This window comes from Heterocephalus glaber, unplaced genomic scaffold (assembly GCF_053883595.1).
Source record: "Heterocephalus glaber isolate CG9 unplaced genomic scaffold, H.glaber_assembly_v1.0 deba00001004, whole genome shotgun sequence".
Taxonomy (NCBI): domain Eukaryota; kingdom Metazoa; phylum Chordata; class Mammalia; order Rodentia; family Bathyergidae; genus Heterocephalus; species Heterocephalus glaber.
This window is the reverse complement of record NW_028258179.1, coordinates 3695938-3719629: the sequence shown is the minus strand read 5'-3', so window position 1 is coordinate 3719629 and position 23692 is coordinate 3695938. Positions and strand designations below refer to the sequence as shown.

General features: G+C 42.9%; 2 protein-coding genes across 25 annotated transcripts in view; one reads left to right on the top strand and one right to left on the bottom strand.

Annotated features, from left to right (window-relative positions):
- The window catches only part of Fbxo36 (F-box protein 36), a 63958-nt gene extending 57330 nt beyond the window's left edge, over positions 1–6628 (bottom strand). Inside the window, exon 1 of the mRNA XM_004868011.4 lies at positions 6117–6628. Within this exon, the coding sequence (XP_004868068.1) occupies positions 6117–6212 (96 nt within the window). The 5' untranslated portion in view covers positions 6213–6628. The remainder of the gene's footprint in view (positions 1–6116) is intronic.
- Trip12 (thyroid hormone receptor interactor 12) overlaps positions 5747–23692 on the top strand; it is a 133443-nt gene continuing 115497 nt past the window's right edge. For 14 of the 24 annotated variants that reach the window (XM_087209361.1, XM_021247058.2, XM_021247056.2 and 11 more), the window contains exon 1: positions 6673–6829. The gene's annotated coding sequence lies outside the window, so the exon portion shown is untranslated. Of the gene's footprint in view, positions 5856–6672; positions 6830–6979; positions 7133–7265; positions 7418–11561; positions 11584–20822; positions 20929–23692 lie in introns of those variants that run through there. The other 10 variants (XM_087209358.1, XM_087209355.1, XM_004868014.4 and 7 more) reach the window with 5 other exon arrangements.

The window sequence follows — 23692 nt, the reverse complement described above, 5'->3', positions numbered from 1 at the left end:
CCCTTCTCCTCCCCAAAGTGCCACCCAGGTGCCACTTAAAGGGAAGTAAAATTTCTGATGAAGAGAGATTTCACAACTCTAATTAGGCACATCCTGGAGTGTCACAGGCTTGGGACTCATTTTTCTAAAATGTGTCAGGCATGAGAGATAGAAGCAGAATGATAGTTTATTATTGTAAACACCTGGCCTAACCTGCGAGGCGGGGAAGGGCATGTTGACTATAGGTGAAAACGTGGAACCCAGATACACTGCGATGAAGCTGGACCAGCACTGGGCACAAGGTTCTCAGGCTGAGGGGGAATGAAGGACTGTGGAAGACAAAAAGACAGCTGATGCCAGGAGTGGTGGCACAAGCCTGTGATGCCAGCGCTCAGGAGGCTGAATCAGGAGGATCACTGTTTGAGGCCCTGAGTTCAAGGCCAACCTGAACTGCACAGTGAGACCCTCTCTCAAAAAAACCCAGCCCACCCCAGCCCACCTGTCAGGAGTTTCTAGACCATACAAATTCCTTAAACTTTTACCCAGAATCATGAATCCCTTTGCACCCTTTCCAGACCAGCATCAGAATTATTTTGTCACACAAAAATAGCAGCCATCAAGGTGCAGCTGATGATGCAGTTACCCAGGCTGCTCCAATCTTGAAAGCAGGAGACAGCTCAGGGCTGGTGCTGGCAAAACAGGGGAAGGTAAGTGTGGAACAGGGCAATGTACACGTTTATTTTACTTTAGTTTTTTTTTTTGGGGGGGGGTACCGGAATCGAACTCGGGACCTTGTGCTTGCAAGGCAGGCAGCAACACCACTGAGCTAAATCCCCATCCCTAGTTTTGGTTTTTTGAGACAGGGTCTTGCTATGCAGTTGAGGCTGGTCTTGAACTCACTATGTAGCTCAGATTGGCCTTGAAATTGCAGCAATCCTCCTGCCTCTGCCTCCCGAGTGCTGTGCCTACAGGTGTGCGCTACAGTGCCTGGGTACATGTTTACTTTACATCTTTGCTTTCTCTTATTATAAAAATAAATGCAGCTGGGCATGGTGGCTATAATCCCAGCACTCAGGAGGCTGAGGCAGGAGGACCACCACAAAGTTTGAGGCCAGCCTGGCTACACATTGAGTTGGAGGGCAGCCTGAACTACACAGCGAGAGCCTGTCTCAAAAAAAAAGCTAACTGTGGCAGATTCAGATCATTCAGAAATATGAATGCAGAAAAGGAAAGCAATCCTTAACTTTATGCCTCAGACATTCTAGCTTTCCTATCCAACCATTACTGAATCCTCACTAACATTTATTTAAAGGGACTTTTTTTTTTCTAAAATGGGATCATACTGTGTTTAATCCGGCAACTTGCTTTTCTTGCTAAAGATTTGTTGTACTGAATAAAGGGAAATCCACATTGTTTTTAAAAGGTGGCACGGTATTCTACGGTATGAATGAATCACAGTTTAACCACATCTCCACTGATGGGAAGATGTTTTCATAATTATTTCACTTGGTGAGCTCTCTTGCTTATGTAGTCTTGTGCACATGTGAGAGCATTTTGGTCATAAAATACTAGAAATGGATTCGGTGAGTCTAAGGGTGCATGCACGAACATTTTTATTAGAAAGTATTACAATTTATTTATTCTTTTTGGGTTTTTTTGGGGGGGGTCAGATCATCGTTTTATTGCAATATCTTCTCAAGCGTGTTGCTAGCCGGGCACTGCTGATGTCACCCGTCACGAGGTGCCAGGCATCCACTGGGTGGGCCCAGGATGTGTTTGATGGTTCCAGCAAGTTCTCTGGCTGAAGACCGGTGCGGCATCTGCCGGGCAACGCTGCTGATCTCCTCAGAAGTTATACTTCTGCTGTGTCTATCGTTCTGCTTCTTCCTGTCCCTTGGTGGCTCCTTGAGGGTGCTGATGCGCAGGGCAGAGGCAGAAGGCACCACCTCTGTCGGGCCTGACTGCTCTGTAAGGCCAGCGTCACCAAGTTCTCAGCCCCTTCCCGTCTCCAGCTGCCCCGGCCAGGTCATCACCCACTGTTTTGGAGACAGACCCGGGGCACCCATCTTGGGGGCCAGGCCAGGCATGGCACCGACTTCCCCACCAGTGCACCACATGACTGATCTCCCCGGTGGCAAAGCTGGGCGGCAGAGTAGAGGGGTTCGTGTCGGATGAAGCCCGATTTGGGATGACCGAAGAAAGTTGCACCTTAGCCTTTTCGTGGTTTTCTGAGACAGGGTCTCACTATGTAGTTCAGGCTGGCCTTGAACTCACTATGTAACCCAGGTTGGCCTCAAACTCTCAGTGATTCTCCTGCCTCAGCCTCCTGAGGGCTGGGATTAGAGGTGTGCATCACCACACTTAGCCTATTCATTTATTTTTGACACAGGGTCCTGGTATGTAGCCCAGGATGGCCTGGAATTAGCTGTCCTCCTGCCTCAGCCTCCTGAGTGACAGGATTACAGGCATGCACCACCACCTCTGGCTTTCTACTTGTAGATTTTAAACTATCTTCATGAACTTCCTTTGGAGTTAGAAGAAAACATACGAAGCTTAAATAATTTATTTAAGTGTTTACACAAATCAAACACTATTCAGTCTGCCTAATAGATATGTATGCTTCACGAGGAGGAACATCATTAGTGTTTCCTAGCTTCTAGAATAGTATCTGACATATAAAAGGTGTTCAGTACATATTTGTTGAATGAATAACATTCTCAGGAGGCAAGAATCTTGTATTTTGCATCCCTGTAGTAAATGCCAAGTTGCTGATTAAGAAAAAGATTTTTCATTCAGGAACAGATATGAGACTTCAGGCTACATGCAGCCTGGTGTGGTGGCACATGCCTATAATCTCAGCACTTGGGAGGCTGAGGTAGGAGGGTTGCTGGGAGTTCGAGGGCGGCCTAGACTACATAGTAAGACCCTGTCTCAAGAAAAATTAAATATAATATATACAAATATAAGCACTATTAAAACAAGTGAGAATAAGTGGGTAATATCTGATTTAGAAAGCAGTGCACTGATTTTCCTATGTCTTAGGATCATCACTATAAAGATCAAATTTCAAAATTAAATTTATTGAACTCAAGCTAAATTCTGAAAGTTGCTTTTTTGAAAAAAATAAAATTAAACACCTGAACAATCCACAAAAAAACAACAACATGGCATCAAGTTGGTTTTGTTCATTTGTTTTTTTATATAGCGTCTCACTATATAGTTCAGGCTGGTCTTGAACTCACTATGTAGTCCAAGCTGGCCTAGAACTTGAGGTGATCCTCCTGCCTCAGCCTTTGGAGTGCTGGGATTACAGGCATATGCCACCATGCCCAGCTTCAAACTGTTAAAGGAGAAAATTTCCATAAACATAAAAGCATATTTTCAATGGTACTTATGTAAGTAAGAAAGCAAAGGAAACTTTATTTTTATTTTATAGGAAATATTTCTTTATAAGATTATATTCTAAACTAGGCCAATGGTAGTATGACATGAGCTACTTGCCCTCAGATTTATGTTAAATGTGTAGTTTTTTAAATTTAAAGCCAAATACCTGAAAAAATGCAGTGAAAAAGAGACAAAAATAGAATTTGCATAAAGGAAACATCCAAGTAAATTAGGTTCCTATGCTGGATAATATAAAACAGCTTTTGGAATGAAGGCAGAAGGGAGGAGAGAGAAATGTACAATAATTTTGGAAAGCCATTCTGGAAAAAACGTGCATTTTATAAAACACATTTTAATTCTAGTCTTTTAGTATTTATGTCAGGCTACCTCTTACTGCATGTTTGGTTTCCTGTACTGAGCCTTAGAAAAATCATCTTGTGGTTAGAAAATAGCATATTCTCAAAAGTAATGACTGAAAATTATATTCTTTGGCTTGCTATTTTTTACAACAAATTTTACTTTAAAATGAGGGTGAGTTAATCATATTTGAGATTAACTCTCCCTAGTGAAACTGTAGTATTCACCACCATGCTTGATAAAGAAAATGGATCAGATCTTGAAAAAGATTTTATATATGTCATTGACAAAAAAAAATAGGGCTCAAAATAAAGAAGTTTGTTTTTGGCTGGGGGTACAGATCTCAGAGGTAGAATGCCTGCTTAGTATGGGAGGGGCCCTAGGTTCTATCCTCAGCACAGTAAAAAAACAAGTTAATAGCTAACTATTAAAAAAAAATGAGAATACTGGGGGGCCTGAGGGGGAACCTTTCATAAAACAGAGTTGTTAGAAGAAGGCAGGTGCTCAGATTAGACATGAAAATAGTCTTAGTCAGGCGTGCAGGCATCCCTGTAATCTGAGCACTTGGGAAGCTGAGGCAGGAGGAATTTGAGTTAAAGGCCAGCCTGGGCAATCTAGGGAGACATCTCAAAAAACAAAACAAAATAAAACAACAGAAAAAGGAAAACAACCTGAAAAGCACCAACAACACAAGCACTCTAAAGAAAAACTACTGCCAGAGTGCTCCTAAGGTTAATTTATTAAAATAAAAAAAGTAAACAGATGTTAACTTATTGAGGCTTACAACATGAGAGTGTAGCATAGTTGTGATACCAGACCCTCAAAAAAACAGGAAGTGCTTGAAAGAAAGGTTTTGTTTTTATTAAAAAAAATTTTTTTTGAGACAGGGTCTCACTATGTAGTTCAGGCTGGCCTTGAACTCACTATGTAGCCCAGGCTGACCTCAAACTCAGTGATCCTCTTGTCTCAGCCTCCTGAGTGCTGGGATTACATACATGGGCCACCACACACGGCTAAGAAAGGTTTTATTGACAGAGTACAAGACAGGCTATGAAGCAAAATTAGAATATTCTGTCTTACAGTAGATGAAAACAGAAAACAATGTAGGCCTAGATATTATGCTTTTTATCACTCACATCAGAAAGTGAAGTTCTGTCAGGAGAGATTTAAAAGCTAATGGAAGAGTCAATAATCCTTCAGCATTTAAGAAATCCCAAATTATATGTGTAAAAATTCCTTAAAAAGTTAAAAATTTAAAGCTGGGTATGGTGGCACACGCCTGCAATGAGGTTCCGGGAGTTCGAGGCCAGCCTGGCCTGCATAGTGAGACTGTCTCAAAAACCAAAGAGACAACAAAGAGTTAAAAAATAAAAAATTTGATAGGCTGATATTTCCAAATATTTGATTTTAAAAATAAATTGTGCATATTATTCCCTTCATTTTTTTTTTAAAAGATGCCCTTAAATAAAATTAATTCATTAGTTTTTATTTGAGGGCTTCTAGAAAAACATGGGATAATCAATATGCGCACCGCATATATAAAAGCTCTACATTTCATTTTATACCACATTCACCTATTTAAAAGGCGAAGTCCATGAATAGCTCAATGACAGGCATAGTAAGCTCAGCCAGGACTCAGAAACCAACTCAACTTGATTATTTCATGGGCACCATGAGTCATCCAATGCCCACCTTTAATAACTAAAGTAGCCATAAAATAGGCCGATGATCCCTTTACTCCAGCGATAACACAATCCTCGGTCTTATTGTGAAGCACAAGTCATTATGGGTGGGGCACGGGCACAGAGCAGCTGAGACAAAAATTTTTGGACCGCCCCCCCCTCCACTGGGACAGAGGGGCTCGAACAAGGTAAGGAGGAGAGATCTCAACCTCCCGGTCCCGCCAGAAATAAAGCAGTGCTGATGTGGCCGTGGTAATTTCTGAGATTACAAAAAACATTTCTCCGAGGTTAAATTCTAGCCTGGGAAAGAAACTGTTCCTTCCTCCCCTTCCCTGGCGGCTCCTCCTCGGGACACTTGGCTGAATCTTTCTTTCCCTCCTTCCCACACTGAGGTGAGGCGGCACGCAGGTCGGGGACGCCTGTTTTTCTCGGCGCGTGGAGCGAACGCTGCGGGTAGGCAGCCGCGGAGGCGGGAAGGGAGCGGGCGGCTTGGTGGAGAGGAGCCGAAGGCTCGCCGGGGCCGAGCGAGGGTAGGGGAGAGGACGACGCGCCGGCCGCCGGGCCGAGGTGACGAGGAAAACCTCTAGCGCCAAGCAGGGACTGCGCGCTTTCGGCTGGCCGCGGTCGCTCTCCGCCTGGCGCGGCCGGCGCTCTGGGCCCTAGCCGGGCCGGGTAGGGAGTTAGGGGAGGGGGTAAACCGCGGCTCGCACTTGCCTGTGAGTGGGTGACCAGTAACTGGTAGTAGTCTTTGCTGGGCGCCGGGCCTTGTCCTACAGTTTCGTACAGAGTCTCCGGCAGCCACGACGCCATCTTGGGACGCCACCGCCGTCGCTAAGACAACCAGGAAGGGGCGGGGTTCGGTGGGGTCAGGGGGTCAAAGCCCTAGTTAACACCGAACCCTGCTTTTGCGCTGTCGGGGAGGGGGTTGTAATTCAGAGAGATAGTTTCGCCTTCCAAGGCTCCCGAGGAACGCTTGTGGGTGAAATTTCGCGGTCCAGGTCCTGGGTGACCCGAAGGGGAATTAGTTCCTGCTGCCACTGAGGGGAGGGGGTGACCCCGGCGGAGGGATACGGAGCGGAGCCCCACAGCCTCCTTCCTGGTCCCTCGCAGGGAAAAGGGAGAGATCGGAGGCCGCGGGAGAGCGGTGCCTGGCGCTGGGCAGAGAGGGGCGATGTGTGATGGGCCGCGAGTAGGAGCGGGGCCGGTCCCGCGGACCAGCCGGCGGCTGCGCCAGGGCCGAAGTAGTCCCGCGGAGCCTGCGGGCGGGAGCGGCGCGGCGGAGGCGCACGGCGGCCGGTGCTGCGGCTCAGCTGATAATTGAAGGCACCGAGCAGCCGCCGCGCCGCGCCGCCGCCGGGGGGGTGGGGAGCCGGGGAAGTTGTCGCCGCGCCGCCGAGTCTGCACCGGAGACTCTGGGGCCTAACTAGGTAACCGGGGCGCAGTCGCGAGCGGCGGGGCCGGCCCGGAGGAGGGGGCCCGTGCGGGGTGAGGGTGACGGGGGAGGAGCCGGGACAGAAAGTCCCAGGAAGCCCGGTTGTGTCATCGCCGCGCTGTGGCCCCCGCTCGGCCTGCTCCCAGCGGCGGCGGGGCCGCGGAAGGACCGGGCCGGGGCTCGACGGGCGAGGCGCTCGAGGCGCACGGCGCCCGGAGAGGACGGGGCGGCGGGAGCGCGGGGGGCGGCGGATCCCCCTCGGCCCCTCGCTATGAGGAGGGCCCTTCGCGGAACCGGGGTGAGACGTGTGAGGGTTTCGAGCCCGGCGGGGGCTGGGGGGCCGGAAGTGGGCCGGGGAGCTTGGAGGGCGTCTAGGAGGCGAGAAAGTGGGGGGCCGGAAGTGCAGGTGGGGTGTGTGAAGACGGCAGGGTTCCCCGGAAATGGGACGGGGCCCGGAAACCGGGAGAGGGGAGGCTCCGGGCTGGGAACGGCCCGGAAATGGAAACTAGGGAGCAGCTCGAGTGACCACAGTTGTGGGAAGCGAGGGTCTGAGGAGGGAGAGGCCGAGGGACTTTAGACCGCAGTAAGGGGCTTCCTGCCGGGGATGGGTCGGCGGCGGGCCGAGGGCGGACGGCGGGGACGGAAGAGGCCGGGAAACTTGGCCGAAGGACCAGCATCCTTCCAGAGCGCGCGGCTCGGGAACTGGTGGACGGGGAGGCGATTTGGGACTTGCTGGAGGGCGGTGGGCCAGTTGTCACCCCAATCGTATTAGCAGTCAAAGCGAGTCGGGCGATTAATTTATTTATATGTGGATTACATAAAACCTATTAGAACGTCTGTCCCGTCCGTTCAACCCCTCTCCTCCTCTGGGGTTCTACGACAGAAAACAAGTTAGAAAAGGATTTCAAATCAGGGAGGCTGTAAAACCCCCAAACTTGGCTTTTCCTTCTCTCTTCTCAGAATCCGAGAAATCCTTAATTAGGTAGAAGGGAGGAAATCCGTCAAAATTTAAGAACACATGCACTTGGCGGGGGGGTGACTTACACCTTTGCATTTCTGGTGGGGGTCGGAGGAAATTGGTTACCCTGGTGTGGCGCGGGGAGAAGGGGAAGGGGCTGCTGCTTCCAAACCCTGAAGACAGATTTGTTTTTGATAATGCCGTTGTACTTTGTCTGGGGGGAGGCGTGGGTCAGTCCTCGCGTGGGGGGGGGGATTGTTTGCTTCGTGGTTAATTGGGGGAGGGGACGGATCTGTGTGCGTGGGGCGGGGGTTCAATTGAGCGCTCAGTGGTTTGGTTCGGGGTGAACATCTAACTACTCTCCCGCTGTCTTCCTTCCTAATGGGCGCTCCCGATCTCGCCTCGGCTGCCAGATCACCCGATCTCCAGGCTTTCCTCCGTTTTGTAGGCCCCTTAGTGGTGTGTTTTTAACTTTCTCTTCCTCTCGAGAGTCTCGTTAGATATTTTTGGCGTTTCATTTAAAGACCTGGCAAGTTGAGGCTCAGAATCTCTTCTCTAAGAACAAAACAAAAATGCATAGTTAGAAAGTTGAAAGAGCTATTGAGTGAGATAAAACACCGACGCTGGGAACAAAGGTCCTAGTTGTGTTAGGGGAAAAAAAGGCAAGAGGCCTGTATATGAGGCCTTGTGTGTGTGTAGTATTTACACGGGCGGGGGGGCAGTTAGGTTTGAGGAGCAGAGTTATCAGAGGCTTAGAGACGATAAATTGTAGGGGGGTTTATTGAGGCCTGTTTTCATGATACAGCATGCAAACCGATCAATATTCAGTGTAAGTTTTAGAGTAAACACAATTTCTGATTCACTCCCTGCTTTGTATTCAGCCCCAGAAATACTGAGCTGGTGTGAGTTTCTGTCCTCTTTGCTAGATTGGGGCTGTTTCCTTTCATTTATTTTAAACCTAAAAGTACATTAGTATGGCTGGGGTGGGTGGGCTTTGTATATATCTGTCTGCTAAGGTACGAATACCGTAAGAATTGAGGAACTATAATTAAGACTGTCATTATTTCCATCTGCTCCCCAGTTTTTTAGGCATGTGAATGATTAAGTCTGCTCAGCTGACATTTACTATTTAGTTTGCCTGTGGTCAGTCATTTTGTTTTAGTTTTTTTCATTTATTTCTAAAAGTTTAAAAACTTGGCATTTAGAGTTCCAGAAGGTGCTGTAGTAAAATTTTCATATTTCAAAAATCGACAGTGTTCAGTAGACCAGGAGAAAATAAGTGCTTTTATCCAGCAAAGTAAATTTGGAGTAATGTTTAATTTTCCATTCTAACTTTTAAGATTGCATATCTGGATAAGGTATTCGGATCCTAAAATTTTAAGGATATCTTTCTAGTGAAGATACAGCACTAGGTTGCAAGATCATTCACTGCCAGTAAGTATCTGTGACCTTGAGCTGGTCACGTAACCTATCTGGTCTTCATTTATCTGTAAAATGAGGAAAGGGAATTCCTCTATTACCTTTCTAAATGATTTTGAGAACTAGCATATAGAATAGTTGTGAAAAAACTCCAAATGGTACATAAGTACAAGATGTTAGTTTTTTGTTTGAGTCTCACTGTGTAGCCCAGCCTGACCTTGAATTCTTTTTTCTTTTTTTTGTTAGCGGGGATTGAACTCTGAACCTTGCACTTGCAAGGCAAGTGGCGGAACCACTGAGGTAAATCCCCGGTCCTGACCTTGGACTCTTGATCCTCTTGCAAGTGTTGGGATTACAGATGTGGGCCACTAGGCCCAGTTTATTGTTTTAAGAAATTACATTAGGATTTGTGTGTGTGTGTGTGTTGTGTGTTGTTGTTGTTTTAAAGACAGGGTTTCACTGTGTATTTCAGGCTGGGCTTGGACTCATTATGTGCCTCAGGCTGGCCTTGAACTCTTGGTAATGCTCCTTCCTCAACCTCCTATAGACATGTACCACCACATCCAGCGTTTTTCTGTGTTTTGAGTCAGATTCTGGGTGAATTGCTCTGGCTGGGCTCAAACTCGGGATCCTCCTGCCTCAGCCTGTTGGAGTGCTGGGATTACAGTCATGCCCTACCATGCCCGGTTTAGAAAATTACATTACCTATGTTGAGATTACGTAAAAAGATACAGCTTCTTACCAGTGGTGGTGATTATCATTGGTAAGGTAGGTTGAAGATATGAAGTACAGCACTTTATAATTAGAAGTTGCAGCTTGACTGGTAGTAGAAATTGGGCCCAAATGTAACTTACATTTAAAAAAAATTTTTATCCACATGTGAGGTACTCTTTTTTTTTTTTTTTTTTTACATATTCCTACTGAATAAACTTGTTAATCATATTTGGAGAAACTTCATCCAAATTTTTTTTTTTTTTAAATCAGGGTCTCAATTTGTAGTTCAGGCTGGCCTTGAATTTGAGGCAATCCTATCTCAGCCTTCAAAGTGTTGGGAGTACACAGGCATGTGCCATCATGTCTGGGAGCATTTGACTTTTCTAATGTCATTACAGTTCAGGAAAAACATTTCTTGTTTTGTTTTCTTTTGTTTTGTTTTTTGGAGACAGTTTATGTAGCTAAGGATGGTGTAGAATTCTCTATTAAAGCCTAGGCTGGTGTTAAACTTGAGGCAATCCTCCTGCCTCAGCCCCCCAAGTGCTGGGATTACAGGCATGAGCCAACACACCTGGCAGGGAAAAATATTTCTGAATCTTGGTCCCTGTGTTTAGTTTACAGAATCTGGGGAGCTTTTTCACTTCCTTTCAAGTGGATGAGGAGGAATCTTTTTGAGCAAATGTGATACTAGTTGCCTCTATTTTTCCCTGTTTGCAGGGGTAATTTGATGAATTCACATCAAAACAGCAACTTGCTTGTTGGTTTTCATCAAGTTGCCACTTGCTTTTGCCAAACTGATACACACTTTTCCCTCATTACAGGCACCTGCTATGGACAGAGTAACCTAGTAGCCACAGAATTGAAATAACTTCACCTCATCTCCAGCGCACTTTCTCAAGCTTGTGCTCTATGACTTTGTCCCTTGTGTTTCTGGCTGCTTATATAAGCCCCGTTTCTGGGTTACAGCGCTGTGTTGTTGACATGTGTTGCTTTTGTTTCCCCATCTGGGTCTTAACCTTCCTGAGTGTAGAGATTATCTCATATTATTGCGCGGTATGCGTGAAGGTGCACTCACAAACTTGACTGAAAAATAATCCCTGTTTTTTGTTTGTATGGATTTTTTTTTTGAGATAAGGTCTCACTGTGTAGCCCAGGCTGGTTTAGAACTTGTGGCAGTCCTTCTGCCTCAGCCTCTGAGGCTGGGATCACAGGCGTGCGCCAGCACCCCTCATCTTGTCACATAAACAGCCTGTCTTTGGTTTGGACGGGCTTTTAGTGTTCACAGATTCTTCAGAGTGCTTTGTGTGGCTCGATTGCATGATGGTGGTCTCTGCATCTCCTTCAGCTAGTGTTCCATCAGGGTGACTGGATCGATGTAAATTGTCACCCCATGTTTCAGGAGTCAGCTGGGGAATCCTGTGCCTCCTTTTCTATAGGCCAAGCTAGAGTTAACAGGGGGTACAGGCCAGAGAAGGTGGAAGAAGAATAATCTGGTGGAAATTACACAACAAATTAATTTGTAGATGGTTGTATAATTTCAGGGCTTATAGGTTTTAATGTGTAATGTAAGTTTTACATTTGTGTTCTCGCAGTTGTTCTTTGCATGCTCTGCCAGTCCGCTGTGCTACTGTGTACCTAGAGGGTGCTTGCTGTTCAGGGTAAGTAGCTAAGTGCAGTAGTGTACTGGACCAGTCTCTTGCTTTGTAAGGGAAGCTTAATCTGGCTAGTGTCCTGTATTTTTAAAAAGGTGTAGTTTTTTTTGTTTTTTTTTTTGCACGTTCAGATTTTTTATTTACTTGTCTTTCTTGGTCAGTTTTATGGTAATTCAGTCAGTTTTATGTCTCTAGGAATTTACTTTTAACTCATCTAATTTATTCATAATTTTTCGTAGTATGCTCTTATGACCTTTTATATTTCTATGACATCAGAAATAAAATGTTTTCTTTCATTTCTGATTTTATTTGAGCATTCTTTTCTTCTTTGTTTTTGGTACCGGAGATTGAACTCAGGAACTTGCTCTTTTGAGGCAGGTGGCAGCACCACTGAGCTAAATCCCTGGTCCCAAAAGTAGTGTTTTAATTAAATCTAATATCTTATTGATAGTTTCAGATTATTAGCAAAAGAAGATTGTTTCCTAGACTAAAATAATTGTTCAATAATTTCTCTCTGAGGCCTCTAGATTTTGTTTCTTTAAATTGTATTAATAGAAGAAAAAGGAATCTGTGTATTATTCTGGCTTCTCTGCTTTGTCTTGATTGTAGAAACTGTTGGTAACAGTTTCATGGCTATGCTTGATTGAAGGAAGGTTTTCTTGTGGCAGAGTGGAAAAGCTGCCTGCCGGTCTTGGTTTTCAGCAGTGAACCGCACTGCGAGTGAGTGATGGGAGGGAACAGGCTTGGGTTCCAGTCCTTCTGCCTGTGTTCTTGGGTAGATAGTTACCTTCTGTGCTTTCCAAGTACCTCATCTGAAAAATGTGGGTAATACCACCAGACTTAATTGTCACTTATGTCCTAAACACTATTTAGATCTGGCTACACAGATAGATTGGAACACAAGGTCTTTCTTCCACTCATGACAACCTTGTGGGTATTGTCTCGCATAATATACCTACAGCACACCTCTATTCCATATGTAGGTATCTTGCTGGAAAACATCTGAGTATACAGTTGTGTTTCTTAGTTGATTATAAATTCTTTGTTGTCAGTATTCCCCATTTTAGCCCTAGTGTCTCACATAACTGACCTATAACAGGGGTTTTGTTTTGTTTTGTGTTTTGAGACAGGGTCTCACTATGCAGTTCAGGCTGGCTTTGAACTCATTATGTGGCCTAGTTTGGCCTTGAACTCATGGTGATCCTCCTGTCTCAGCTTCCCAAGTGCTGGGATTACAGGTGTGTGCCACTACGCCTGGCTACAACAGAAATTTTTTAAAATGAAGGAAATATGCCTTGGAAGAATAAGATACTGTAAAGTGTTTTTCAGTGGTTTAATATCCTATTTTATTTGTTTCTGTCCACATTCTGCATCATTATCAGTGCGCAAATGATTTTAGGATTTTTAAAATCAGTTGGTATATATAGTATTTTGGGGAGGCGTTGAGACTAAAAGTCTCACAATGTAGTCCAGGCTGGCCTTGAACTCATGGCATTCCTCCTGTCTCAGCCTCCTGAGTGCTGGGATTACAGGCATGGACAGCAGGGACCATCATGCCCGGCTCAGTTGGTATATACAGCATTTTAGAGACTGTTCAGTTATTTTCAACCATATCAATTAAAAAATCAGGGTAAGCTGTTTCTTATTACAGTGATATCTCGGTTGTCGAATAGCTCCAAGCTCAAACTTTGCGCTACTTGAACAGCAGCATTTGAAAAAAATCTGCTTGGTGTTCGTAACCTTGCTCGATAGTTGAACCAAAAATCTGACGTGAAAAGACCTGTACCAGCCAAGAGTGAGTCACATGCCGTGTCTTGCCGCTGACACAAAGGGGGTGACACAAAGTCTAAACTCCACTGCCCTCCCCCGACAACGTATAGTGCTCGTGTTAGTGTCGAAAACATTTGTTACCGAGAGCTTTTTTTGCACTTTATTTGCACGAAATACCATAGCCATGACTCCAAAGAAAGTTAATGATACCAGCAATAAAGCTAAGAGGAAAACTGAGAACCTCGGTAGAGTTAAATCATATTGAAATTTGTTCAAGTCCTGGAAGAATGAATTTATAGGTGTAAGTTTTGGGCCTCAGAACCAATTACTTAGTTTGCCATTATTTTTTATGGGAAAAATATGTTCAGTTCTTGAACTTTTTGATGCCCAAACACAAATTTGAAATGAATTGAGTCTGACAACCGAAATATCACTGTAGTGCATAACTGCCCCTTATTTGTATTTGCATGGAATAGTTGATCTGTCTTTTGAGACCAGGTCTCTGTCGCTTGCTTCAACTCCTGGGTTCAGGTGCTCCTCGTGCCTCAGCTGCCTAGTACCTGCACTGAAAACTGAGCTTAATGGTCGATCATGTAAAAGTTGATCATGTTTTGGTACAAGGTTAAATGATTAGTGTTTTCAACCATTTATGATCATATGCATCATTTTAGTTTTTGGTTTCTTTTTAAGGACTATTTATTTCTAGAAATACAGTGTCATTACCCATATATGGATTTGAAGGCTATTTATAAGCTGAAGTGCTTATCCAAGCAGGCCAAGACTTGAAGTTAAAGCTCTTCCATGTGTACTTTAGTCAATTTGTTGGTTGTCATAACCAGTGACTTCAAAACTCCCATTCACTCCACCTGTGGGAAACACTCTGAATAGATGTACCTTGAACTCAAGTTGGAGTCCTGGTGCTGATAGACATACTGTATGTAATGCCCTGGCAACCTGAAGTGAGTATTTGTGGCGAGCCTATCTGAAATTCACTGTTGAATTGTAATTTAAGCAGCTTTGTGTCCTTAGTAGGTTCAGGGAGATCATTTAGAGGGCTTCCCTCCTTTTATTTTTTACCCCCTCAAAAACCAAGTGCTTGTACTTTCCTTATAAATAGCAAATATATGAAAATGCTACTAATTTCTGTGGCTCCAATGCTTTTGTAATTCTTTTTTTCCCCATAATTGGCTACAGTTGGGTGAACTGCTCTTCTCTCTGTATATATCCAGGAACTTTTCAGAATTAATTCTTTCTGGCTGTACTGGTCATTGAACCCAGGGCCTTTTTTTTTTTAAGATTTTAAGACAGGGTCTTACAAAATGACTAAATTACCCACGTAGAGCTTATACTTAAAATTCTCCTGTGTCAGCCTGCCAGAGTGCTACTTCTTAAGTGGATACTCAGCATCTTGTGGGTAAAGATCTAATTCCTTTATCTCCACAATTCCTGGCACAGGACTTGTAGTGTAAGGTGTCAGTGATAGTTTACTATATGACAAAGTTATATTGTGAAACAGTATTAGCATTATATGCTGTGATTTACTGTTAACTTGCTTGTTTTCATGTTTCATGGGTTGGTAGCTAAATGTAGGTTATAGATTTATCAGAATTAGGTTGATTAAAATGTTTCTTTTAAGGAGTTGTTAAGGCACTAGAATGTATTATAATTTGATTACCCCAAATTTAGCATTTGGGGTTTATGTTAGTTTTTTTTAAGGTGGTAGGGATCAAACCCAGGCATGCTAGGCAAGCACTACCGTTGAGCTGCATCCCCAGCCAAAAAATATGTGTACATTTTAAAAGTGTAAATTGTTACCCAGTTTTAATCGAATTAAAACTTTTGTTTTGTTTTTTGAGACAGCCTTGCTCTGTATCCCAGGCTGGCCTTGAATTTATGGTGATCTTCCTGCCTCAGCCTCCCAAGTGCTGGGATTACAGATGGGCGCCACCATGCCCAGCCTGTCATTTTAATAAAATATTTGTAGCTCAGCGCTCTAGCTAATGATGTCATAGTAGACTGTTAGCCTTATACTTTTTTTTTCTCTTCTGTGCATCAGACCCAGGGCTAAACAGAAGTTCTCCCACTGAGCTTTACCCCCGATTTACCCTTTTACTTTTAAAAAAACTATGTACAAAAGAATTTTTAAAATGAGAAAAGATCCCAAGTTTGATCCTCGGTACCAAATAAATAAATAAATTTAAAAAATGAGAAAAATTAGATTGTGGCTAACAGAAAACCAAAGATAAAAGCATTTAGCTTTAGTAGCTTTTAGGTCTAGTATATTCCTGTAGACTTTCTTGATTGAAGTTTGAATTAATTTTGTTGTTGATGTGACAGTAGCAAAGTTGCTAGCTGTTAGTGTATACCAGTTTGTGGAGTTAGGGGGGCTCTCTGGTTTAACATTATAGGATATTGTGGACTTCAGAATAAAAATATTCAGGAAGTCTGTATTTTACTGCTAAAACAGGTAAGAATGTCTGTTTTTCTACAGAACAGACTTATAGCTTCAGAAGTCTTTCCTCCATGAAGCACTTCTTTCCATTCCTCCTACCCACTAGTGAAAGCAGTTTAGTCTTGAGGAAATTCCACCCCATCCTTTCCCCCTCCATTCCAGATCCAAATGCATTTGTGGCTTCCCCTCAGTACAGCAACAGGCTTTGTTTTGAGATTTATAGCGTTAACTTTGTGCTCAGACCTGTTTGGTAATTATTTGTCAGTTGACGTTAGAAACACGTTCTGGCTTCAGAATACTTTTTAGAAAATTAGAGTCTTAATTGTAGAGGTCATCTTTTTTAGTGTACTCCTCTCCCTACGTTTTGAAGAGTTTTGCCTTCGAGTTGCTGCTGTAAGGTAAGACTTGGGGGAATTTCAGCCTTTGCTGAGCACTGTAAGATAATCTGCTGCTTCTAACCATCTAGTATCACCTTTCAGCTGCCTATACATTGGGCCGTGCCTTTTTGTTTTCCCAGCCATCCTCTCCTTAAACAAACTTGGCTGAATAATCCAGAGATAACAGGCCATCATTGGGTGTTGCCTTTGTGGCACTTGTTTTGATATTTAACACATTTCTTTTTTTTGGAGGGGTGGGGAGTGGAGAAGGGGTTGCTGGGGATTGAACCCAGGGCCTCACTCTTGACAAGCACTGCATCACTGAGCCACATCCTTAGCCCTTCTTATTTCATATTTTGTTACTTGCTTCCACCTCCTCAGTAGCTGGGATTATAGGTGTGCACCACTGTGCCTGTCTTTCATATATTTCTTGAACCAGCTAAGGAATCAGTGAATTTGTATTTGCTAAGTAGTAGAATGTTGTTTTCTGTAGAATGGGATGAATAACTGTTGAGAGTTTACTATGTTTGGAGGAACTTAGAACTTTTTCATGATGCCTGCTGAGTTTACTTATATTTTAGTGTGTTAGCAAAATATTTGGGAAGTTTTTCATGTTTTTTAAGAAAGTTCTAAAGTTAGAAATTGCTTAATCTAATTATTTTAAGGAATGTGAAGGTCAAGGACTTTAGTAAAATAACGGTATTAACAGTTACGGAGTTATTTTCATTTAAAAGCTGGCATTACAGTGTGGCACAAGGAAAGAAGTCATCCCGCATTCAGCGACTGCTGCGTTTCTCTGTGGTATTGGGACTGAATCCATGGTTTTGCGCATGGCAGGCGGAGGCTGTGCCACTTAGCTGCATCCCCAGGCCTGCATTTATCTTTTAAAGGTGTGGCTTAAATTGCATTTAACAGTACTCTAAAACTTAGAAAAACAATCATTTAAGATATGTCTGCTGTCAGAGAATCTAGCCTAGTAAATGAGGTCAAATCAATGGGTATAATGCTCACAGGGTCCTGTTATTTATGGTGCTAGGGATTGAGCCCAGTGCTTTTGCACAGACCAGTATCCCTGTGCTTTTTATAAAGGTTGAGATAAAGTCTTGTTGAGTTTCCCAGGCTGGACTCGAATTTGTGTGCTGGAATTAGAGCCGTGTGCCACCACACCTGGCAGATGAAGCATATTATTACATGTATTTTTGAACACTTCTTATTTCAAGCTGAACAGACATACATAAAATATGGTCCTTATCCTTTTGCTTACAGTCTTAAGGACAAGGTGCTAAAAATTAATCATAAAATCTTTAGTTTTGGTTTTGGAGATTGAACCTCTGGCCTGGCATCTGTATGGAGTTATAGCCCCAGCCCCCATGTCCTCTTATATTTTTGAATTTGAGACAGGTTCTCACTATGTCACTAAGGTACCTAGGCTGGGCTTGACCTTGTGATCCTCCTGCTTCAGCCTCCTAAAGCCATAAAAACTTTAAAAATCAGCCATGGTTTAAACAGACTTAAACAGCCATATTGGTTAATGGCTGTTACCCAGCTACTCAGGAGGCAGAGGCAGGAGGATCATAAGTTCCTGGCCACTTGACCAAGACCCTATCTCAAAGTAAAAAACTTTGGAGAGGTAACTCAGTGGTAGAGCACTAGCCTACCTTGGAGCCCCCCAAACCCTGGTACTACAAAAACAAGAAAAGATGAAAGAAACTTACAGCGTATTGAGACTGTATTCACATGCCTCATCAAGTGACCAATTGTTTGGCGTAGAGAATATGGTAAAAAGTATTAGCAAGATAACTTATTAGAATAGTTGTATTTGTATTGTATCTACTTGTCCACATTGAATTCTAATTGCTTATTAGCTTTCTGGTGTGTGTTACTATGAAATATGTATTACGTAGTCTAATAATGCCCTAGGTCAGTTCAGGGCAGTGGGAGAGCCCTAGCACTGCCTAAATAAATAGAGGCTTTGAATAATGTGGTGCGGGACTGGGGATGTAGCTTGGTCTGCCATGAGTGAGGCCCTTTTGGGTTCAACCCTTGGCCCCCCACATAAAAGAGCAAAGCCGGGAACTCTGTTCCTTGCTCCCATCACTACTAGCAGTGAACTATGTGAACTAGAGTGAGTCCCTTTTTTAACTTCAGGGTTGGGCCAGGGGAGTTCTGGGTCTTGCTGTGTAGTTAGGGATTCCCCCTGAACTCGCAGTGATCCTTCTGCCTCAGCCTCTCAGATGCTGGGATTATAAATGTGCACTGCCAGACCCAGCATTCTTCATTTTTTTCCGTCTGTAAAATTGTGGTGATACAAGTACCTATATCCTAGGATTGTTGCGGTGGTTGAATTACTTAATACAAGTAAGGTTTTTAGGATAAGCCTGGTAGAGGGTAAATGCGTAAATGGCTAACTATTATTATTTATTTATTAATTTTTGGTATGGGGATCAAACTCGGGACCTTGCGCTTGCCTTGCAAGGCAGGCGGCGGAACCACTGAGCTACATCCTGGCACAGTGGTTAGCTATTATTGTTAGTAATTGTTTTGCTTGTTTTTGATGGCTGCTGGTGAAACCTCTGGAGGCACACCCTCAAGCACTCAGGAGGTTGAGGCAGGAGGATCACAGAGAGTTCAAGGCCTGAACCTCATAAGACCCCCCTCAAAAGAAGAGTCCCCCAAACTCCAAAGCAAGTTTGAGAAAGTGGATTCTCTTGGAATTGAGTGGTATTTTAGGAATTGAAAGGAGATCTAAGAGAATTGATGAAATCTGCAGCAAGGTGAACTTGGGCTGGAATTTCCTAGTTGATTGACTCTCAAGTGTAATTATAGAAAAAAACCTTTCTGGGCTGGAGATTTAGCTCAGTGGTTTCGCCACCTGCTGCACAAGTGCAACCGCAAGGACCCGAGTTCGATCCCCGGGACCAAAAAAAAAAAAACATTTCTTAGGATCATTTGAATTTTAATGAGAAAGTGAAATCTTTGGGTTCACATAGCACTTGCAAAATTGTATTCTTTGTGTGTGTGTGTGTGTGTGTGTGTGTACGGACTTGCGTACTAGGGATCAAATCCAGAGCAGTCAAATTGCTCTGTAGTTGAGCTACATCCCCAGCCCTTTTTATTTTTTGAGACAGGGTTTCACTGAATTGTTCAGGCTGGCCTTGAACTTGAAATCTTGCTGTCTTGCCTTCCAAAGTAGCTGGGATTACAGGTGTGCGGTACTGTGCCTGGCAAAATTACAGTTTTTTCTTACTAGGATCTTGGATCCTAGAAGTATTTTAATAGTTGCTTGCTTCTTTCCTTCCTTTCCTTTTTTTTTTGCCCTAAGGATGGAACCTAGGGCTTTGCATGGAGCTACATCCCCAGCCCATTATGTTTTATTTTGAAACAGGGTCTTGCCAAGTTCTCCAGGCTGGGCTTAAATTTTTGATCATCATGCCTAGCTTCTCAGAGTGCAGAGATTACTGTAGGCCTGTGCCACCACATCCAGCCACCAAGTAGCTTTTAAATGATGCCTTATTGGGCATCAGTGGCGCTGTGCCTGCCTCACAAGGGCAAGGTCCTGAGTTCGATCCCCGGTACCAAAAAAAAAATGCCTTTTTTCCTCAGATATAAAGGAATAAAATTATAGATAGAAGGGTATGAATTTATTTTTAAAATACATTATACTTTGGTGTTGAGTAAATTTAAAGCACAATGACAAGCTAAAAGTTAAGGAAAAAAAACCTCAGTAAAGCTTTTTGGTGGTCAGTTTCTAAATTTCTTCCAGGTTCAAGTACTTTATCACTGCTTGTTGTAGTGTCTTAGACATGGTTTCAAGTAAGTGAGCTCAATGTCAGTAGTTGTGAAGTGGCTTTTTTTTCAGTCTGAGGATCGAACTCAGGTCCTTGTGCATGTGAGGTAAACACTCCACCACTGAGCTACACTCCCAGCCCATGGCTTACGTTTTTGATGTCTTCCAGTATAATCTCAGACGTAAAAAGTGTTGTAACCATAGTATAAGGAACATCTCATATTTTCTCCTAGAACTTTTAATAGTCAGTTGTGATTTTTTTTCAGTGTTTTAAAATTAGTGTATATTGGTTATGCAGATGAATGGTTTCATTTTGTGGATTTGTATTTTCACATAACATACTTTAATCACTCCTTTTCCCCATTATTATCCCCATTGCTTTACGTTGTAATTTCAAAGAGGTTCAATGTGTATAGTGTATTTTGATCATATTCACCCTCCCAGTTGTTAATTTTTTTAAAAATGTGGTAAAATGTGTTGAAAAAGGATTAATACAGTGAATACTTTTTTTTTAAACAATACTTTTGTATGTGTGTGACTATTAGTCATTGCACATTGACTTCTTAGTGTTCTGAATGCATGGTATTTTTGTTTTGCTTTCTTTGTTGTTTTTTGAGACAGGGTCTTGATATGTAGTTCGGGCTGACCTTGAACTTACTAGCCCAGGCTGGCCTCGAACTCTGTAATCCTCCTGCCTCTGCCTCCCTTAGTCCTGAGATTTAGGCATGCTCCACCACATCCAGCTTGTTTTTGCTTGTTTTTGCTTTGGTACTGGGGATCAAACTCAGGTCCTTGCGGTGCTTCAGGTGGCAAAACCACTGAGCTAAATTCCTGGCCCTGGTTTTGTTTTTTGATACAGGATGTCTCTGGATTTCAAGCTTGTTTTGAACTCACCATGTAACCCATGCTGATCTCCAGCTTGAAGCGATCCTCCTGCCTCATCCTTCAGAGTGCTGGGATTACAGGTGTGGGCCACCATGCCCAGATGAATGCACTACAATACTTTGTTCCTGATTCTCACTGAAAGTTGGTTTATTATACTTTAAGGCCCTGTGTGGTGATTAAACACTCCAAATGGCCGTCTTTGTCTTTTTGTCTTTTTACGGATCTTTGCTTTGTACAGTGATTGTGCTCTCCTCCTGTTGTTGATAGGCTTAGATATATGTAAGCCCTATGTGGCACACCCTGCTCCCCTAGCTTTTAATATTCCTTGAATTGCGCTGGCAAGAATTGCCGCTTGCAAGAATGTCCCTTGCAAGAATTACGTATGTGAAGTAAGATCAGAGTGAAGGCTTACATCATGTGGTATGGAGAAGTGATCACTTTGGTAGCTAAGTAGTTCTGAGTACTTTGTTGAGTGGATCAGTAGGGCTTTGTCTTTTTTTTTTAAAGATGCGTTAATCTCTTGTTTCTAAAAATGGGATTTTAAGAGATTTTTTAGAGAAGAGAATAAAATAAGTGAGATTCTTTTTATATAGAAAGTGAGGATCTAATGTATGCCAGGTATCTGTTATTGTATACAGATATTATTCATTTAACAATCTACCTATTTAATGATTATTTGGACTTATGACCCATCTTTTTTTTGTACAGTTCTGTACATCTTGTTATAGAGTCTCAATGTCTGTTTTTGGTACAGTAACCTTGTTAATACAGTACTGTAAGTTTTACTGATTGTACTGTACAGTACTGTACTGTAGTTTTATATTCTGATATACATTATAGGACTGCATGTAAGAGTTATGCAGATAAAAGCAATCGCGTTGTCTATGTTCTGATCATTGTAATGAACATACTACCTACAATTCCTCATTTAGCACAGCCAGTTTGTGTAAGGACCTAGTCACAGGAGCTGAACTCGGTCCTTAAACAAGGAATATCTTTATATCCTTTGGTCCCAAACTCTTTCAGCATACATTTTTTTCTCTTCCTAATGACATTCCTTTTGCCTTCTCTTACTTAGTAATGACTCTTAATATCTGTGCTTTCCCACTTGAAGAGTCTTAGAGGACTCTTATGTAAAGGAGCTGTGCTTGGTTACTATCTAATAATTTCTTTATCTGATAAAAACTTTGACTTGAGGTAATAGGAAACTTGACTACCAGGGCCTTAAGCAGATCAGGCTTTGTTTTTCCTCACCCAACATGGATTAGCTGTCTGGCAATTCCATCACAGGCCCCGCTCTGTGTTTCTGTGCTTTCCTAGCAAGTTGCTGTCATGGCTGTTGTGGGGTTACTGTGTCCACACATTGGAGATAAGGGAGAAAAAGATGTTTTTTATCCAGAAAGCAAAAGTATTCCTATGAGATGCCTACATACTCATTATGTCTTAATGCTGAGAATTGGGTCATTTCTTTAGCAAAAAATTAGATAAAAAAGTAGCAGTGGTGTTTTAAACACAGACAGGTTTAAACTACTGGCTTTTACATTCTTTTGGGAAATAAATTGCACAAGTAATGTTTAATCATTATGTACGCTGCTATTTTTTGTTTTGTATTTCACTGGAAAGTTCTGACAGGACACTTTAAGTCCAGGGGTTCTTAACTTTTTTCTAATGTGAACCCTTTAGCAGTCTGAAGCTTATTGGTGCCTCAAAATACTTCTCACGTGTGTGTGTGTGTGTGTGTGTGTGTGTGGAATCAAACTCAGGGCCTGTTGCACACTAAGTAAGTGCTGTACCACGCATCTATATCCCCAGCCCTTAGGACATTTTTAAACTCAAAATAAATGAATGAGGCTCCAGAAACCAAATATATCAAACTATTGACATGTAAGCTGGGTGTGTAACTCATACTTTGTTGTAATCAGTATTCTGAAGAATGAGGCAGGAGGGTCTCTATAAGCTCTAAGCCAGCCTAGGCTTCATAGTGAACTCAAGGGCAGCATGGAATACATTGGAAGACCATGTCGCAAAACAGACAAACTGACATCTAGCCTCAGTCTTAGGGTTTTAATATAGTAATATGTTTCTTCATTAGCACTTTCAATAACATGCTCTAGCAGTTCAAAAGAATGAGTGTAAATAATATTTTGAAGTGTCTACAACAATTGTCATGTGATAGGATATTTGTAATTTCTCTTGGTGCAGAGTTAAAGATGCTGCCAGTAATGGTATGATTTGTTGCCTGTCAGTACTAGAAAGAAATGTGATTTTTCAGTTAGAGGTTACTGAAATTGCTTTCAGTCTATGTACATAACTCCTGCTATGAACCAGTAGTCCAAACTGATTTCAAATTTCTACTCTTATACTTTGAAATAATACTGGCTTTCATTCATCATGACTCACCATGGGACTGTAGGAGTAGCCTGCTTCCCCAGAGGTGAAGGGATTTGTTCCCCCTACAAAGCATGATTCCCTTTCTCTCTTTTCTTCTCCCTCTTCCTCTCGCTGTCCCCTTCCCCCTCTCCTTTCTCACAGGTTCTCCGTATGTTGCCCAGGCAAGCCCCAAACTCCTCGGTTTATTTTAAGCTGTTCTCCTGTCTCAGCCTCCAGAGTATCCATCTAGTCCAGATCCAGAGTTTTTCAGCAGGGAGGAAAGGCCGAGTAGATGGGATTTGGATGGGGAACACTGTCTTCTGCATTTTCTTGCATGTGGTCTCCTCCTCTTTTATTCTCCCTCTGCTTGATGGTCCTGCCAGTACTGTCTGGTATTATTTGCTGTTTGTCGGCCGTCCCTGGTAGAATGTAAGTTACTCTACTTACATGAGCTTGCTTTGAAGTTGTCTTTTA